The 20,298-nt window shown below is 40.0% G+C and overlaps 1 protein-coding gene across 2 annotated transcripts; it reads left to right on the top strand.

Moving 5' to 3' along the window:
• Positions 1-611: 611 nt before the first annotated feature.
• LOC115374667 (CTD small phosphatase-like protein) lies at positions 612-19,011 on the top strand. 2 transcript variants are annotated; one of them, XM_030073689.1, is made up of 8 exons: positions 615-1,318; positions 10,115-10,272; positions 10,676-10,708; positions 11,807-11,908; positions 12,966-13,022; positions 13,860-13,952; positions 14,542-14,727; positions 15,677-19,011. In XM_030073689.1, exons 1-8 carry the CDS (start codon positions 1,243-1,245, stop codon positions 15,800-15,802), a joined length of 831 nt encoding a protein of 276 aa, XP_029929549.1. In that variant the 5' UTR covers positions 615-1,242; the 3' UTR covers positions 15,803-19,011. The 2 variants fall into 2 exon arrangements, with proteins under 2 accessions (XP_029929550.1, XP_029929549.1); XM_030073690.1 differs by lacking the exon at positions 10,676-10,708 and having other exon boundaries at positions 612-1,318.
• Positions 19,012-20,298: the final 1,287 nt, after the last annotated feature.

Raw genomic sequence — 20,298 nt, 5'->3', positions numbered from 1 at the left:
GTAGTACTTATTTTTGGTTTGATTTACAGAATAATTTCTAAAAAAAAAATTCAGACAAAGATTTCATGCCAACAAAGAGTGGTATATTACTCATGTTTACCAATCCAATTTTTTTTATCAGATGAATCTTACATAATTAATTTGAGTATAATTTTGGCAAAGTATTATATCCATATAATGATTCTACATTTTTAGCTATTCAGATTTTAAAATATATTTGATTACTATTCAAAAATAGTAATCAAAACACATCTAAAACCCATAAAAAAACAGAAATCACAAATTGGAAAAACAATAATAAATTACTTAGACACTTTAAATTTACTCCGATTAGTTATCAGACTGAAGGTTTCTTTTTCTTTCTTTCTTTCTTTCTTTCTTTCTTTCTTTCTTTCTTTCTTTCTTTCTTTCTCTGTCTCCTACATTTTGTTATTTGTTGTTCACTGCAATTCACTGTAATTTATTTTTCTATTATTCCCATACGTTTCTCATTTCTCTAAGTGTATTTACAGCACGACTTTATTCCAATAAAAGAGAAAAAAAGCGGTGAAGTGCAGCGACTTTCCGCTGGGAGAATCCGTCGTCGGCCCGCCCCCTCCACTGTGAGTGCCCCCGCTTCAGATGCATCTCAAAATACATAAAGCCTCCATGTTGCACAGGGCATGTAAGACCCGTAGCTATGAACATTTCGCCTGAAAAGTGTTTACCTTGACGTCGTCCAACTTGCGTTTGCTCCGCGTTGCTGGTTTGTACTGCGATTTTGGACAAGAACCATTGTCGGACGGGCTTCCTAGTCTTTTCCAACGTTATTCCCAGGCACGGCGTCACATTTTGGTGGATTGCAGCTTTATATAGCATAGCTAACTTGCTAACCAAGCTGCTGGCTGGCTAGAGCTAACTTGAGCTAGTTAGCGATTCCGCGTTAGGTGCTTTTTTTTAAACACCACACACGCTGTCCTTGTTGCCAAAATAATATTTTTGCACATCTTGACAAACGGTGGAATTTAATGTAAAGCCCTAAATGACAGCCCCTAACTGGCTACCACACTCCATCGTGCTAGCTGGCTGGCTCCCACCGCTGCCACAACACCTCGCCTCGGACGTTAGCCTGGCTTTGTGGGCGAGCTGGTCAGCCTCGTCTTAGACGGCTAACGTTAACGTTAGCTCGCCAACGAAGCAAGCTCGCTGGAAGGAAAAAAAAAAACATTCGGGGAACAGAAAAAGGAATAACTATCCGTCTAAATGGACCACATGTCCATAATAACCCAAGTTTCCAATCCTAAGGAGGAGGAAATAATATCGTTTAACCAGGAAAAAGGTAAGGAAAAGTCGAATAACAGTTGTCAACTAGTGCTAGCTAGCTGGCTATCTATCTACTTTGGCGACTAACGTTTCTGTTAGCCGTTAGCTCGCGCTTGCTAGCTCATGACACTGGTTGCCTGTGTGGTCGTAGTTTGGCCTTCGTAAGAAATCACCATTAAAGGAAATGTTAGCAGAACAACCAGCTTATTTGAATGGGTTTGCCGTGAATATCTGCGAATTTGATGCGTATTTAACGTAACAGTGTGCTCCTTTGCCAGAGCCCAGCGTTAAATTATCAGTCTAACGTAACGTCTTCACCCACCAGCGCTGGCATGTTTCTGTTGTCAACCAGTGGCTGTGCACTCCCAGCCCATTGTCGGGTCTTAGCCTCTAAATTTACACTTATATACATATTGTGTAGTCTACATAAGTTAACGTTATGATTTGATACGTTTTGCAATATTTGAATCACGACGTAAAGTATTCGCAATCAGTTTCAGGTCAGGTCTCATGGGCAGCCAGAAGTTTTGGAGAACTGAACCAGTATGTGCGGAAAGGAAAACTGCATGTGTAGGAGGACATGTAACATGTAGTGTGGCCTGTTTATTGTTATTTAAGATATGGGAGTTTTGTTTGGGTGTACGTCTAGATTGTGATCACTGTTGAGGTTGATAGTGTTTCATTCTTCTGTATGTTGGATGCACTGAAAATAGCAAAGCTTTGCACAGGTTTAGGATACATAATCGCAGTCAGCTACTGTATTTTTGGAATTATCTTAATGATAAGGTAATTGGACCCCCGAGTTAGAGATAATCATATTTGATTATTTCATATACAAAGTTATCAGCTAGGTTGCAGAGCTTTTTGAGGAAGTTATGTGTGCCCTCTCCACTGGGGCACAACCTCACTATCTACTAGGTCACCCTGCTGTCCCAATGAGAAGTCTAGCAGTACTCTCAAATTGAAAAGTCATCTTTCAACCCACACATTCACAGTTTAGAGGTGAGCAGATTTATGCGTTGACTCATTTTTCCAAGACAGAAACAACTCCACGTGCACTTGACCAGTGTTATTTTCACTTATCTCTGTCATAGCTCTTTTGTTTCCGACTCCAGTCACACTGTAGCATGATCCACTGTGGAAGTCAAACGCCTACACCAAGTCCATGGCTCTTAATGTCCATTCATGCCCAAGGCTGCGGCTGCTGTGACTGGGTTTCCGGGTCATCCAGGCCCAGGGGATGTGTATCGATATCACATCTCAAGCTACACTTGACAGGCCATTTGTAATGTGAGAACCAAAGTCTTTCAACCAGAACAATGAGTCCTCCTCCGCGGGGAGCAGGGTGTCCCTAAGCAGTAACTTCTATAGATTCTGTGTGACTTGAACATGTGTGGGTATCATGGGGAGAATTTCATTACACGTATGGTATGTCACTTGAACTGTACAGTACGAATGTTCAGCAGAATATATAATACAGCTGGACATGCTTGTGACACGAGGTTTTTTTTTTTGTTTGATTGTGTAAATGTAAAAACAACACTTACCATGTTATTTGTTTGTCTTTTCATTGTTTTGTGTCCTGTGACTAGTTATTGTTGCCTTTTTGCATATCAGTAGTTGTTTACCTGTAGAGGGAAGGTAGCATGTATGTTTCTTTTCTTGTTGTCTCCTATGCAACATGCAAATCACAATTTAGCTATCGGAAGTAGCTTTGTTGGTGTTGGGAGAAGCAAATGTTTGTTTTATCTCCCAGTGAACTCCATCTGCAATAGTTACAGCGATGGAGTCTCTTGTAGGTCCTGCAGAGTCTGTGACCACCAGTTTCATTCAGTTCCTCGGACTGACTTGATAGATAGTCCTCTCCTAATAATCCTAATCATCAGGGAGACAAGACAAGAGTGGGACCCTCATAGTTTTGTATTTTTCATTAGTTTTTATTTGTATTTAGTTTCTAATTTTTGCTTTCAATCCTGTTTACGTTAGGTTCCAGAGGGGGTTTGCTAATTTCTTTATAGTTTTTATTGTTTAAAAATGTTTAGTTTTTATCAGTTTCAACATTAGTTGTCTTTTTTAATATAGGGCTATCTGTCAGGAGCAAGATTTAAGAAGTTTGGAATAGGTATTGCAATACAAACACATTACTGGCAGTGGACTCAGTCATGGAGATGTCCCAGTTTCAATAAACATCAGCACCAACGCCCCCTCATGCTTGTTGTATTGACAGATTTGACTAGATTAACAGAGACTCAAACTAAAGACTTTTTCTGTACATTTTTATTTTATTTTAGTTAGTTTTGTAAGTACACAATATTGTTTCAGTTAGTTTTTATTTAACTAAAGTCTAGTTTTTATTTTTATTTCAGTTAACTTTTTTTTCCCCCACACCTAGTTTTAGTTAACTATAATAACCTTGGTTTACAAGGTTATTATAGTTAACTAAAACTTCAGCATCTGTGGCTGATGTCTTGTAATCTGAAAAAACTCACTCTATTTCTGTGTAAAATGGACACTTGCCATTTAGCTAATAGATTGATTGGAGGGCTAAGCCCTGTTTTTAGTGGAATCACATCATTTGTATTGTTTCCTGTGAGGGTAGGAGTTGTGTGGTTTTAGTTGAAGATATATCTCTAATAACTGTCATCTAACAGAGTTCTAGGAATGGGCGTTATAGACAGAATCAAATATCACATTATTTTTGACACTTTTTGACTATATACCTCTATTGATATTATCACAATACTGTAGAGATGACTATTTAGATAGATAGATAGATACTTTATTCATCCCAAAGGAAATTCACATTTAAAATATTTACATGGGGAGAAGTTTGATAAAAATATCATTAGTGATGTGGATAGGATAACCTGGTAGAGGCAAATAATAGAACAACCAGAACAGGCTAATATAAAATTCAGAAAACACAGCCTTTAAAATCAGGAAAAGGCAACACTTGTTCCATATCATGATATTACAATCTCCTAAATCCCAGATGATATCTAGTCTTGTATCACAATGTCAATTTAAAATCAATATATTGCCCAGCTCTAGTTCCCACACATTCTTGAAAATCTAGAAAATCTGGACATTTATAGGGTTGTTTTCTCATCATTAAAGACAACTGAAAATTTTGAAAACTGGAAAAAAAACTGTTCTTGAGACATTTAGTGAAATCCTGGAAAATTATAGGCTAAAGTTTGGCTGAGATTACACATTCAATTCAAATTGTGCATTTTTAATTTTTAGCAGCTGATGTCTTGTTTCGGTGCCCATTCTTACCCAGCTATCCTGTTTTTGCATTCTGAAGTGTTACGTGTGTGTGTGTGTGTGACAGACAAAACAGGTCAAAAAGTAAATTTGTGTGTTGTTAATGTGATAATTCATTAAACGCAAACAACATGTTGACAGTGTGTAATTTGAGAAGTTGGCCACTTTGTCCATTTTGAATCACTCCAAGATGAATTTCAGTGAGCAATAGTTGACATGTACATAAATCACTGAATATGTCTTTGAAAAATCCTGCAAAATTGTTTTCTTAAGGAGTGGGAACCATGTCTAGCCCTAGGAATCATTGGATGAACATCTTTTTTTGTAATCCTGTTAACCACTTTGCACAGCTCAGTCACTGTTAAAAAGGCCTCATTGAGAAATCATGTTGACAGCAAGCTCAGTGTGAACTGCTCTGAGGTAATGTTGGTATTAAGTGTTATCTCAAATTGTTTACAAACAGGCGAGATGTGTACCACACACACACACACACACACACACACACACACACACACACACTCTCAGAGTATGAGTTCAATAGTTCAGTTCATTGGTTGCTGCACGAAGAGCACACCTGATGTGGGGCTTTTTGTGTGCTATATAGACTCACTTGAGTTGGAGGACAAAGCAGTGCAGTAGTTATGTTGCTGTTTGTTTCTGAACCCTTCCCTTTTCCATTTTTTTCCCAGAATGAGTCACACAGAATTTTTCCTTTGAGGCCAAATCAAACATTACCATTCCATTACAAGAACTGTATGGCCATGTGTTCTACTTCAATTTGTGTTGGATGTTTTGGAGGCAACAAGATTGGAGTCGGCGGGACACAAACTAGAGCTATAGCAGGGTTTTTCAAACTTTTTTATGTGCTGGACCCCTGGGTTGACTGTCATTAAACCCCAGACCCACTCTTCCAAGTTATTTTTTCCCCTGGAACCTTGGTATGAAAAGATAATTTGATTCTTGTTAATTGTGTAATTGCCTGTGTCATACTTGTCAGACAAATTCACAGTGGTGAAATTAAAGCATAATGTTAAAATAAGCATTCATATATATTTTTGTATTATAGCAATGTCTGGTGGATTACCCCTTTGAAACCTAAGCATATTCACTTGGTTTCTCTCAAAAGCATTGGACAAAACATGCTTAGCAAATTAGAAAAAAAATGCTGGAACATAAGTGAAAAATGACCCCACTTTGAAAACCACTGGACTATAGTATGACTGGACCTTTGGTGAAAAGATCTGTAAAAGTTTTGTGTTAAGTGGGTTGTGATAGTTCTGTCGAGTCACAGTCAACCTAGATAGCATGATTACCGCCTTTACATTTCAACAATGTATTATATAGTCAATGTGTGATGTCTCAAATATTTTACCATGTATCACATTCCAACAGATGCCTTGGGGGAATAAATTAGGTACTCTAACATGGCTTGAACAGGCTCCAGATTGTCTGGACAGAAATTGACCACCTTTGCCCCCAGTGTTCCTCTGCTGGCTGTCTTTACAACATGCGTCTGCCTTTCACACTGTTTCAACTGCCAGGCAGCATCCTAAATATAGACCCACTGCCCTGCTGGCCAGGGTGCCGCTGACCTCGTGGCCGAGGATAACTACTTGCAAAGACGACAGTTGTCATATTCTTTATTCTTGCAGAGTAACAAGGCTAAAGTTAAAAAAAAAACTCCATTTGCTCTTGAAAAGGAAGAAGTTTGAGTAGTGGTCATAGAGGGATCGTTGTCTTTTTTTCTCCTCCTTATGAAGGGCTTTTGAGGAGGCTTGTCTAGATGAAGGGGGATTTCAGCTATTTAAAGCAGCTACTCCAGTCAGAGAGTGGTTGACTAGGACTGTCATTTTATCAGTGTCTTGAATGGGTCCCACATACGTGATCCCTTTGCTGTCATGACAGTATTACTCCTCCACAGTAGTCAAAATAAAGAGTCTTTTTTTTAAATGTTGCTTTATGGTTGAATATGTATTAAAGCACGTGTGGCCTGGATTAATGACTTTCACTGTAATTCAATAAGTTACAGTTTTTTAAATTGTTCTATTTCAGACTTACTGAGTCTTTGGCATGTATGAAAACCCTTTGCTGTTTTTTTTTTAAATTGAAATTGTTTTTATTCTGCATACATGAATGTTAAGCTACATAAGCAGGTAGGATAACATCAAAAATTTAAGTTGGCCCTTTTCACAATTGATGCACTGTTTTAGACTAGCAACATGTATTGCACAGTTGTTACTTTTTTAACAGCCAGAGATGGGTTTTCCCACACTTAAAATGCTTTTTGGCTAGGCATAATCCATTCCTTAATGGGAAGTTATTTGTTTCCCTTTGTTTTTTGTTTCTGATGAAATCCCAGAATATCTTCAGTTTTACAACTGGTAATGAAATCCTAAATGTTGGGAAATGATGCCCATTCAAAGCAAGCACGGGTTTTATCAGGAGATGTCATGCAACTTGCCATTATACACTCTTAACAACTGAAGTCCTTCCCATGGGTTTCACAGTTGGAAGATTTAAGATTGCACAGCTTGTTGAACAGCACTACTTACATTAGGCAGTGTGGGAGTGATGAGGCTGCCTGCTGTGCTGGGCTAACCCTTAGCCAACACTGTACAAGACCAGCTTGTGTTGAAGAGGAGGAGTGAATCCCAACTCTTGCACAGGCACACAGTTATACAATGTGTCAACAACCACAAACCCACCCATGAGTCTAGGCCACAGCACACAGTTTTCTGCCAGAAAGAAGTGGCTGAGACTGGATTAACACATTTTCCTGGTCAGACTCTTGCAGTAGTTATTGTCACACCTACTTCGTTATGATTTATAACGGGTGTGCGTATTGACAACCTGGTGTTGGGTGTAGCTGACAAGCTCATGTCCATTTTCAAGAGGAGCAAGCTGTTTATTGTCTGTTTTTGTTCAGGGAGTCTCAAAATCCATGACTTAGTCGCAGGAAGGATGAGAAATACTGGACAGCTTCAGCATGCAACTTTATTCATTCAGTTTACCCTGTTATTATATTTGTACCCCTTCATCCACCCCAGGTGTGTGCTGTGTTTGAGTCCCAGTCCTGCTGTGTGCATGAGTCAGTAGTCCTTGGTAAATCTGAGGGTCTTTGTGCTGGAATCAATACAGCGGCCGGGTGTAGTGATGAGTCATAGGAAGCTGACAACTGCCTCACTGTCCCAGTTTTATAGTAATACAGAGCTGAAATGACAAGATGAAGTCCAGTTTAATAAAAGGAAGTTGCATGGTGCTGGTTTGGCTATTTTTAGATGTAAGCCAAGCCTACTATGACAAATATGATCATCTTGCAGTGTTGCCTGCTGACAAAAGCAAGGAGTTGCAAGAGGCCCAATAATTTTGTTGATTGTTTCAGAATTTCTCAAAGAATGTGTCTTATAAATTTTTCTCTGCCGGTGCCATCCCCAAACAACACAATTGCTTTGGTGTGTGGCCATTATAACAGTGGTCAAGTTTGGTATTTTCCAAAGGATTTGGCTAGACGTTGGTCTTTATACTGCGGAAATGTTTGGCAGCATCAGGAATTTCCTATGCTTCCTGTTTCATTCCTCTTCTGTGTTTGCATTTGCAGTGTGCCCCCCGTTTTTGACACAAAGAAGTGGTAATGGGCTTTGTCCTGTGTATAAATCAGATAGAGGAACAGTGTTGTGTATTACACTGTAAATGGTCAGTAATGCACAGATCCAGTTTCAGAAGTTCAATTTCATGGATGACTGCAGCCAAACAATTCAGATAGTTAGAGTGCTGTTGGTCAAATGACCTTTGGTATTTCTTGAATGTTTTAACATGACTTCCTTATTGATGGATGCCTACTGTACTTGACAATGACAGCATCTCTTGCTTGTCTTGGGAGTGAAGGAGCTTGTGCCACTGATTAGATATAAATACCCAGTACAGCGCGCCCCAGCAAGAGAGGCAGTAATTAATTTGACTGGAAGCCGGTGATAGAGGGAAATGAAAAGGAGATTGGAGAGTGCGGAAAGCCTTTCATGTAACCGTGACATGCTATTCCTCTGTCAGCGTCTGATACCTTTCCTGCATTGATGAGAGTTCTTACCAGCCATGGAAATAATCTACATTTTCCTTATAAGATTAAACTAATCCATTTAAAATCAACGGTACATTGACTTCACATTATACTCTGGCGTGACATGTAGGTGGCTGAGGATGAAGCTCAGGCTGCCTTTGTGACCTCAAAATATGTAATGTAGGTGTTTTTGTCTGGAGGAGGATCACTTGTCAGAGATAAATTGGAAGTAAGAATAATGCTGACTTTTATGGGCTTGTTAAAGTTTTATTGTACAGCTGGTACATTGTTTTGCTTACAACTTTGTTTTTATTGCAGCTCTTTTGATGTGTGCTCTCTTCACGCACACTGTTTCCCCATGACAAATGTGAGGAAGGTATTTTCTGTTCAGGGTCAGGAGTACAAAGTAGTACAATGTCAAGGTGCCAGAGAGATGACATAATGTGTTGGTGTTTGCTCTCTGCTGGGCTCCAGTTGCAAAGGTGGCCTGGTTATGTGTGCTGAGGGGTTGGGCTAGAGGGGGTTATAGGAGGGCTGGGTCTCCTCTCTGCATGGGAGGGAGAGGAATGCAGCCTTGTATAGGCTCTGCAGCGTCCGAAAACCTCCCACTTCGCCCCTCCCCTCACCTCGTGTGCATGTCCTAGGCTGCTTTGCTCCCTTACCTGCCAGCTGAAACATGGGAGGAAAACACAAGCAGGCCTTCAAATGGAGGCGCCCAGACCAATCAAGTGACAGAGGCTGTGGCAGGGCAAAAGGAGGAGGGAGGAGCAAGCAGCTTCCAGCTTGTCACTATTAATAAAAGCTCAGTGTCTGATTTTAGGCCCTGCTCAGTAGTCCTGGAATGAGAAGGGATTTGCAATCGGGGCAGAGTGCTCTATCAACTGTCGCTGTGTGTGACTGATGATGTCAACCGGTCAGCCAAGTTATTTTCTGATCAGTGGCTTAAACAAGCCTGGTCAACAAAACCAGCGCTAATGTCACTTGATTGCATTATCAAGATCTGATCTCTTCTGATTTGACCTTTTGATACCCAGCAGCCTGTAGGCGGACTTGTATTTTGAAAAGTTTTATTTCACATTTTCAGCAAATCTTTCCTGATAATGTTTCACTAATTTTTTGGCTATGTTTCTGATGGTGTGTTAGTATTTTTTGATGCTTTAAATTTTTGAGGATGAACGGGGGTGAAATAAACCCTTTCAAAATAAAAGTCCATCCTCACACTTTAGGGTTTCAAACTGTTAAATGTAACCTGCACTGTCATTGTCACCCAGAATTGAAATGTACACAACAGGTTTTGTCCCAGTTTGTGTTGTTGTCACAATTCAGTATGCAAAACACTAAATGTGATATGGAAAGCACTCTCACAGTCTCAGTCTGCTTCATATTTTTTCATGTTTTTTTTTTTTTTTTTTTTTTAAATGGTAGAAGAGTTTGGCTTGCATATCCACTTATCCACCCTCTGTCCTCCCACCCCCTCTGTTGTTTTGACAGCGTCACAGTCGAACAGCAGCCTAAAGAAGCAGAGGAGCCGGAGCATCTTTAGCACATTCTTCTGCTGCTTCCGCAACTACAATGTTGAGCCACCGGCCACCAACACCAACACCAGCTCCCTGCCTCCACCTGTGGAGGAGAACGGAACGCCTCCCAAGGTGAGCTGCTGTTCCTCTGAACACACACACGCACACACACACACACACACACAGAGAGAGGAGGCATTGTTGATGAGTCCATATATGGAAGAAGCTCAAGATGATTAAAAAAAAAAAAAAGAGACTACACAAGAAACACTGACTTTTCAAAATGCTGGCACTAGAATTGTCGTATTAAGCATGCTTGCCAAATCAGTGTTTGACTTAGAACTATGAAAGCCCAGGATTATTACTGTGCAGATGTTTTGAATTGTGTTTTCATCTGTTGTAAAATGTCTCTTTGTGTGAATAGTTGTTTTCTCTTTTTTTTTCTTCGTGGACCCCCTCTGTTTTTATGTTGTTCTTCCTTCCCACCCCTCACCCTGTCTTTTGTATATGTGTGTCTATCTCTCTTGTGTCATAGTGTGACCAGGTCGAGGTCATCCCTGTCCCTAGTGTATGTATTGCCTTTTTTCTTTTCCTTTGCATGCAGGCTGAGTGGGCTGGTGCTGGCACATCCTGTCTGTGTGGGCTCCAGAGCTCCTCAGAGAGGTTTAGCGCTGCTACCGTACTGCGGTGCATTTTCAGCCGGTGGTAGCACTGGCTGTGTGGAAGGTGTATATGCATTTTGGGTGTAAATGGTGCCTCAGTGCCTGATCTGCATGAGTGACACTTGGTGGTTTGTATGCTTTTAAAAGTACTGTGACACTAACAGTCTAACAAGTTAAATGTAAAGCTATTTATATTCTCCAGCTCAACTGCTTTCAAGCAAGAAATAAAACCACTCTGCCTACCTGTCCTTGCCATTGCTCAAGGGAATTGTTTATTTAAATTGAAGCTTTGTGCAGTGAGTTAAACGCCATTGTGGTTCCTATTCTGTGAGTCTGCTCTCTCAGTAAGGGATGGGACTAATTGATCCCATTACTCAAGTAGGGTATTAGATGTGAGCTGGTTATCTGGTGAGCCTTCAGCCAACACATCAGTTTGAAGCTGGGCTCCTTGGATCCATGTAATGTAATTTTTTTTAATACACCACTGCTCCTGGCACTAAAGTGAAGCTTTGCGCCCATATCATCAGTAACAGCAATCTAATCTAACAAGTGAAATTTATTGGCATTTTCAGCCTGTTACTGCTAAAATTTGAGTGATTCCACAAAACAGGGACTGTACAGCAGCGATAGCTAACCAATGCATGGCCTCTGTGAGAATGTGTGAAAATGGTTTATTTAATCTCAGCAGATTAAACAAAAATCTGAGGGGATTAAAGGCATCACAACATTTTCTGGGTTAGTGTGCAGTTGCGGGGAATGTCCTGCTCGTTGATGGAGATTCCCGTCGAAAGAGAGAGGGCCTAATATAGAGCCTGTGGATCCATTAAACACATCATGGCTTTCTCTCAGCTCTATCATCAACCATGAAAACATCCCTTCTTAACGCGGTGTTGGCTTTTCCGCTCAGCCTTGCACATTAATTTATGCAATCACAGTATATGTCTTTCTCTCTCCCATATACTCTCTCAATACATCTGACATTATATGCTCCGTCTCCCACACAGCCTCCAGCCAAATACCTCCTACCAGAGATGAACATATCTGACTATGGCAAGAAATGTGTCGTGATTGACTTGGATGAAACCCTCGTCCACAGCTCATTCAAGGTAAAAAAGCAAGAAGTATACTGCTATGTGTCAGAAACAGGTGTGCAGTTCTTGTGCACCATTTTATACACATTGCCCTGTAATTCAGCAGGACATATTTGATATCTTTGGAAACTTTGGGATCTCCACTAGAGTTAAAAACTAAAGTTCTGCAGCTTTGAACAAAGCTCAGCCATACAGCAATGACAAACCCACCCATGGGAACAGCAGATTTGAACGGATTAAAAGATACATGCAACAGTATATTATAACATTTAATTCTTTGCTTTTGATGAATTCAGTTTGTAAAAAATAAAATAAAATTTTCACTACTCAGTGTAACCACAAACATATCAGTATTTTACTTTGGCATTTACACTGCATCGCTGCAAATGTAATGAAATATTTACAGCCCTTAACTATGTTTAGGTCACATATTTGACTGTTAGTAGTTTTTAAAGCTATGCCAATAACTTTAAAGAAACTGAAACTATGTTAAATTCAACAAATCGCAATGTATACAAAGATAGCAAAGGAACAGGTGATGGTGCATGTGTTTCAGAAACAGAGTGGGGGCTATATCACAATCCTGATTGGGTCCTCAAAAAAAGAGCAAAATTGTAATAGGAATGACTGAGTTTATGCTGGCAGCAAGCATCATTGGTTGTTTGTTTGTGTAAAACTGTCTGAGCGACAGTAACAGTGACCCAGGGTGGCTGTTGGTGTTATAATCCAGAGTGTCTGTTAGACCTCCCCCTGCCCCTCCTCCCACTGATCCTCCTCCCCTCTCTACCCCACCTCGTCGTCCGCTCTCTCTGTCCAGTTCCTGCCTGAGGACTGCCATCTTGTTGTCTGGTGCGTTAGATTACTAGAAAGGTTGAGCAAGGAAGGAGGACAGGGAGGAGGGATTTGTTTTGGCGGAAAAGAGACAGATTTTCTTTTCCCTTCCCAAGATTGCCACTCTGTGGATTGCATGGTTTGAGTGGTGCTTGTAGGACCTCTGCTGGTCAGCTGTGTTACTACACCATCACTTTGAGTGACACTGATGTGCCTTTTGTGTTTTGTTTTCTCCTCTCAGCCCATCAGCAACGCTGATTTCATAGTTCCGGTGGAGATCGACGGTACTGTTCACCAGGTACTGAATACAAACTGAATTCTGGATGAAGTATAGCATTTTAATAGAGGCAAGAGTGCGACCTCGTTCCTGTGAGATGATCCTCAAGAGAACGGCTGTGACCCTGTTCAAGTAATCCAGGATAGGCTGTGTATCCTGGTTGGCCTATTCATGATTACTTGCACTGGGTGGCAGCCACTGGGCCAGTGAGGGGGGGAGGAGAGGATGGCCTCTGATCTGTGAGTGAGATTCTAAGTAGACGTTTTAATGCTGAGGATTTATGACAAAGACAGAAAAAGATGTTGGGTATTACACTCAACGTTATACTCCCCTAATAATGCAGTGAAGACCATTGTTAAGGTTGTAGAAAATGCTAATACTATATGGCCTGAATATAAGCATTATTTTCTGGAAAAGACATCTGAAAAATTAGCAGCAACATCTGTGCTGCTTGTGTGAGAGCCAAAGCCCAAATAGACGGACTTGGTATTGAGCTGGACAGGAAAAAAAAGAATAAAATTCAGAAAGTCCTATGACCAAATTTCAATTAGTAGTCACATGTCATTTCAGGATTCACACACACAGCTATCAAGTTTTACAGTTAAATGAACTCTACTGTGGATTTTGCAGTCTTCAATGATTTTCCTCAGAAAACCAAAATTTGTGCTTAAAAAAATGCTTTCCAAAAGCCAGGGTTGAAAAAGGGCTTTAGTTGTATATTCAGACTAACAGTATAGTGTGCTCTTTCACATCATGCACTTTTGGCCTACATTTTGCTGATGCTCATAATGTTTAAACTTGTTGAACTATCCTCTCTTTTTCTCTAATCCGAGCTAAAGTCTGTTGTGTGTCTTACAGGTGTATGTGCTAAAAAGACCACATGTGGATGAGTTTCTTCAAAAGATGGGCGAATTATTCGAATGTGTGCTCTTCACAGCTAGTCTTGCCAAGGTTTGTTAAGACCGTGATGTGTGTTTTTTGTTTTGTTTTGTTTTTGGCCACGGCACTATGAATATCATTTTCTGTTTTCTTATTTAAGTCATTTTTCCTTTGCTCTTGCTGTCCTAACTTGTCACTCTTTGGTGTGCATCTTTTTTTTTTTTTTTTTTTTTTTTTGCATGTTAGCCATTAATATATGGGTAAGTTCATTGAATTAGATGAGAAATAACCAAACTAAGGGCTTGAAATTTCTGTAGTGCCACGAGTTCTTGCTGAGTTGAAAGCTAGGTGTCAGTGGTTCTAGTTGTACGGAGTAGTGTTGTACAGAGTATCTTCCCCTTTTAGGTAAACTTAACAATGAAGTCTAACCTGCTCTGCTTCCCCTCTGTGTAATAGTGCTGCGTTTTAGTTTGTGCAAGTTGCTTTACTAGTGCACTAGTTGAGGCATATGACCACATGCTTCAAATTGTGTCTTAACAGCTTCCAGAATTCAAATTGGCATATCATGTAGGGGGTGGGTTATTGTGGTAAAATGATTCAGGATATTTGTAACATCTAGCATTTAACATAACATGTTACCCTGTTTGTGTGGCCTGAGCAGTACGCGGACCCTGTGGCAGACCTGTTGGACCAGTGGGGGGTGTTTCGTGCCCGGCTCTTCCGGGAATCCTGCGTTTTTCACCGAGGGAACTATGTGAAAGACCTCAGCCGGCTGGGTCGAGAGCTCAACAATGTCATCATCGTTGACAACTCGCCTGCCTCTTACATTTTCCACCCAGAAAATGCTGTGAGTTTCCTTTGCAATATCAGAGGCAGATACTTGAGATATAGCATACATGGAATCCACAACAACTATATGTGTGGTGTGATTACTTCACGATCTTGGTGTTTGGATTTTATATTTATCTATTTATTTATTGTTGTTTTCTTTTTAAGATTGTTTTCAGTGATATCTCAAAATGCTGTTGCTATTATTTTTTACCATCGTGATAATTTTGTTGACATTAAAGTAAATTTCCAACCTAAAACAGAGTATCACTATTTAAAACCTCAAGCTGGCAATTTTCATTGCGTTTCTGGTGCTGTTTTGTTTGTTAATGCTCTATTTGTTTTTCTGGGGCTGACTAGCCAAAAGTAAATTATATCACTGAAATATATTCTTAGTACAGCAACTACTAGGGCATGTAATAAGAGAAGAAATTTGATGATTTAAAACAGAAACATTAACTGCCAGATTTCATTGTCAACCCATAAAAATAAATGGGCAAAGGCAGGTTTGTAGAGAAGTCATGGAATTTAAAGATATATTTCCAGGCATGGAAATGTTTTTGGAAAATGTTGAAATATGTATAAATTTGGGGGAAAATTATGGAAAAGTTGCATTATTATAATCTTGATAAATCTTGAAGTCAAGCTAGAACTTGAGAAAGGAAAAATCAGTCAGTTCTCATATTGTTCTGGGGAGCCAGCTGATAAGAGTCAAGAGATGTGGCGGTTGTTAGGAGATGTATTTTATTTGTCTTGGAATGCAAACCCATTAAGCTCCATTGGAGCTGCAGCTGCTCTCTGTGCATTTTTTGTCAACTGAAACACCGCCTTGCATCCTAAAACAACAAAGCGTCACCAGAAACATAATGTGAGTCACTAGACCCTGTTTTTAATCAGTGTTAATTTATGTTAGGGCAGAATTTTCCTCTAAATGTGCAGTCAGTAAAGCTAACTGTCTTTGTCCTCAGGTCCCAGTCCAGTCCTGGTTTGACGACATGAATGACACGGAGCTCCTGGACCTGCTGCCTTTCTTTGAGGGACTAAGCAAAGAGGAGGAGGTCTACGGAGTCCTGCAGAATCTGAGAGGCAGGTAGCAGGACACGCCGCAGCGCTGCCTGTGCTCTCCCTCCTCCCTGTTGATCTCTGCCCCTTAGTACACCACATCTCTCAGACTCAGGCAGAACCTCCCACACGCGCCCCTCTTGCCTCTGCCCCAAGGGGGCGCCCTGGAGTCTCACTGTGGAAACCTTCAAGCAGCCCCCTCTCTGCTCTGCTCTCCTGGTGACTGGCTGCCTTCTGAGTGCCATCAGAAAAACACTCCATATCCCAGGAGCACTGTGTTTCACATAAACCATGACGAACAGAAATGGTGTACAGAGCGTCGTATGCGTTGCTGATATTGAAGACAAAATGCAAAGAGGAACGAACTCTGGTCTTTATTTTCAAACCAACAGACAAAATTTTACTATTCGGTGAAGTGCTTATTTTAAAACCAAAAAAAAAAAGAAAAAAGAAACGAACTTTTGTCTAAAATTTCTTTTGTGGTACAAACACAAAAGTCTGAAAAGATTTTGTCCTTGTATTGTTGCTATGCAGGCAGTTTCTGGTAGTAGAAAGGACTGTGATTCTCCTTTCTTTTCATACTGAATGAAGTGCCTTGTGTGAATGTTGTTTTTACGGGGAGATATTTTGTACATGGCATATTTCCAGAGTACTTCAGTCTTTTCAATCACACTATATGCTTTAACGTCGACACAGAGGTATCTTTATATAAAGGCTCAGTTTTATTTTAGCTGGTGGTTTTTTTAATCATCAAACGCTGGGTTAAATGTCTCCATTGTATTATTTTTTTTCCAATTTGCTTGTGCCATTATATAGATGTGACTTTGTTTCTTTTTTGCTGTCATTCATTATTATACATAGAAATAGTTTCTAATTTGTTTTTAAGCAACGGAATATGTTTGCAATTGTGAACATTAATAACGCCCCATCTGCAGGTAGTTCTTCGTATCTGTGATACAATTTTGATCTACAACAGAGATAAAATTGTGCCATTTATTCTCTTTCCCTCTCACCTTCTTTTCAGTTTATTATTTGCCAAACACGATACTTAATTTTTAGAAGATTTATTGAACATGAGCTCGGCTAAAACTGTTAATCTATTAGCAGTAAATATATTAAGTTTTATTCTTTTTGGCAACTAGATGTCAAATTCAGTTGTATGTTTTTAATGGTATCGGGCTCTACTTTCTTTGTGATCCTTAAGATTGTTTTAGATTGATGCTTTTAAGCCAGCATTTAAAGAATTTACTTGTGGCACACTGAACTAAGTGTTGCAGCTCCGCCCACAGGGAGGAATCTTCCTCTGGAGCTCGCTGTTGATCGTACACAGTTGCAAAGATATCCCTTTCGTTTTTTCAGACGGTCTGGAATCTTACCATAAATGGGTAGTGCCATGTTTTTTATTACTCTATTTTTTTTCATGAGGTTAGTCTCTTTAGGGAATATAGGATAGTAACAGAATGAGTCTGGACAGTGTTGAAACCACACTGTTACGCTCCTGATTTACACACGGCGGTGACCTGGCCCAGTCCAGCCTAGAATAATACCAGTGGACACGGCATGTGTGGTGTTTACCTTCCCAGACTCTTCTAACTGCTCTTCACCTCAGTGCCTAAGTTGAGAGGAGCCACGCAAACCGAGTGCTGCAACATTAGCTACCATGGCAATAACCTTTTCTGTGGGAGAATCCATCACGGGTGTTTGGTTTAGGAGTCCTGAGCACTTCACACGGCTAGCCGTAAAGGCTTTGGCTGGAATTAGGGCTGGCCCGGTTATCACTGTCCACGCTTTGAAACGTTGTCTATGAATGAGCCTGGCAGAAATTGAATATACTTATAAAATACTGTCCAATCAAATTATTTCAATATTCAAAAATGAGATATTTTCTTGAAGACTAAAATAAAACACTGCAGCGCGATGTGAACTTTGCTTAAGCTGAGCGTATTGTTTGCGACTATTATCAGCAGCCAAACAGCATTAATTTCTTTAGGGAAAAATATAACAATATTGCCATAATAATAGACTTTTGTTGAAGAATAAATGAAAAACGAGGCTTTCCAAACACCAGATGGGTATTCAAACCTCACCCTGTGCAAGCATTCTCCAGATATTTGGGGCCAGCCCTGCATGACACACTACAAGGGCACTGCAAAAGGACTGTGAAGAACCTCATCATGGCATTGATGCCTTACTGCCTGCGAAGGCATAAAGCAATGTTTTATTCATTAATTCCAAGGTTACAACTCTATGTTATAGCATTGTCTCATTTAGTTCTTTCTCAAACTCTTATGAAGTGTAAAAACAAGACTGGACCTGATTTGTAGAAGCACATACGGTCATATGGCATTGTGAAACACGAGGATGAAGCATGATAGGCTCCTATGGGTCCATCTTGGATTATATGCCCAGAAAACCTCTTTGCTTTATTAGTTTTATTTTTCAGTCATGATGCTATATTGAAGAGACCTATATTGCTTCATAAGAGTACTTCCAAGGTTGTTGTTTTTTTTTTTCTCTCTCTCAGTCATAAGTTTGCCGCTCCTACAGGCATATTGAAACTTATTTTTTTGTCTTTTGCATAAGCATTTGAACATGTTTGTGTTGGTGGTGAGTGTTATGCTCATGATGATGGTTTCGGTGCAATGTCCTTTTAATAGGAAGTGTTAGGCCTACTCTTATCGACCTCTCTCTGACAACCTTTCTCTGAAAATGTTCTTATCATTGTGATATTTTTCTAGTTACCTTTTGTCAGTATTTGGTTTTGAAAAAGTTGCATATTACCCATTGTATCCAGCTGGTGTTATTTTTTTTTCTTTTTTTTTTTTGTTTCTTTCAGCTCAGTAACGTCCCTCTCTCTTGCCTTTGGTAAGAACTCAGTCAGGTCTCGTCTTTCCTATTGGGGGACGTGTGTGAATGTGTGTGTGAGTGTGTGTGCATGTGTTTGCAGCCTACTGTCTGCGCTTTCTCACAGGATTGCTTGGTGTATCATTTGTCACTCAATCACATTCACCGTTTTGTATTGATTTAACACCAAAGTTCAACAACACTTATGTTTGCGTCACCGTATGTGTGTGTGTGTGTGTGTGTTGGAGTTACTTTGTCAGGTTCCTCACTTTTTTTTTTTTTTTTTTTGGTTCTTGGTGTCTAATTTTGATTGTAGGCTACATGTTTGCATCCTGAGCGTCTGTTTTCTTTCTCTCATACCATAATAAAAGGTTTCACTGAAACTGTTCTTTCGTCATGCCTGTTGTGATTTTTTTTTTCCACTTGTCTTACATGGAACATGAATTAAGGCCAAAGGATCATCACTGTTGACGGGTGTGATTGAGGTTTCCATCACATCTCTCTGTACCTGATAAGGTCTATGAATTCCACAAGTCCTGAGGGGGATGTTACTGCGCCCTGTTTGCAGTATATTTTTACAGTAAAATTAGTCATGTTTTTTTTTTTTTTTTTTAATTTGCCGCATAATTTCCTTGCAGACATGTCACAATAAAGCACCTTTTTATGAAGAAATGTTTCCCGTCTTCTGTCATCAGGCTTGTGGTTTACAGTAACCGGCTTTTGTAATAAGTTGTTGTACAGCCTTAGTGAGCTGCTAGTTGTATTGTGATTGGATATCATCTGACAAAAACAAGATAATTTACATGTCTGTTTAACTTATTGCACAAGCTTTTCATGACAAAGTTAGTTCAACTGAATTCAAACATGAATGTAGATTAAATGCATGGACAGAGGCGTCTAGTTCAAAGGGTTGTGCCTGTGGCTTTGATGCATAAATCTGCCTACAGGTGGGAGAACAAAGAGTTAAGTCTTTGTCATTGTGACTGAATGTCTGAAACCAGTTCCCTCAAGTGAGCAAACAAAGAAGTATCACTCAGATTTTCAAATTAAAAGTTCAGTTTCTGTGTAGAAACTATTGCATTACAATGACAGAAAATCGACCACTGTTCCTAAAAATTACCAAAATATATTTTTTTTTTTACTGAGGATGGAGCAACTAGTCGCCCTTACAGCCAACCCTCACCTCCCTGACTGGTGTCTGCTGTTTCCTCGACAATCTGTGAACTTTGTCTCGGGTGTGTTTGATCCAAAGTTCACCAGGCAGTGGGTGTGACCCTGAGTCGCCAACTGCAGTGGCCAAGTTCACAAAACAAAAAGTGGCTTCTTTTTGTTGTTGGCATGAAATTAAACGCCTCATAAGTGTTTTTAACCCATTGGTATTACACTGTCGGCATTATCATACAACTAGCGAACAGGTTCATTTTACAAGTAATACATGGCTACTTAAGTCCATTTGGCTGGGTGACACTCAGCTATTTATAACTCCTGAGTTTGTTTGTACACTGTGTTGAGCTTCTGGAGAGATAATCCTGTCTGCTCACATCAGTGATTCAGTCAGAGGGAAGATGATTTGTGTTGTGATGATGTCTGATGACGGTTATCAGTCACTTCCACAGTCCCACCCATTCAGTAAATTAACCCTTTACCCAGTAGTATTTAGGCTCTGGCTTACACTGTGTTCATG

This window comes from Myripristis murdjan, chromosome 17, assembly GCF_902150065.1.
Source record: "Myripristis murdjan chromosome 17, fMyrMur1.1, whole genome shotgun sequence".
Taxonomy (NCBI): domain Eukaryota; kingdom Metazoa; phylum Chordata; class Actinopteri; order Holocentriformes; family Holocentridae; genus Myripristis; species Myripristis murdjan.
This window is presented reverse-complemented; position numbering and strand designations above follow the sequence as displayed.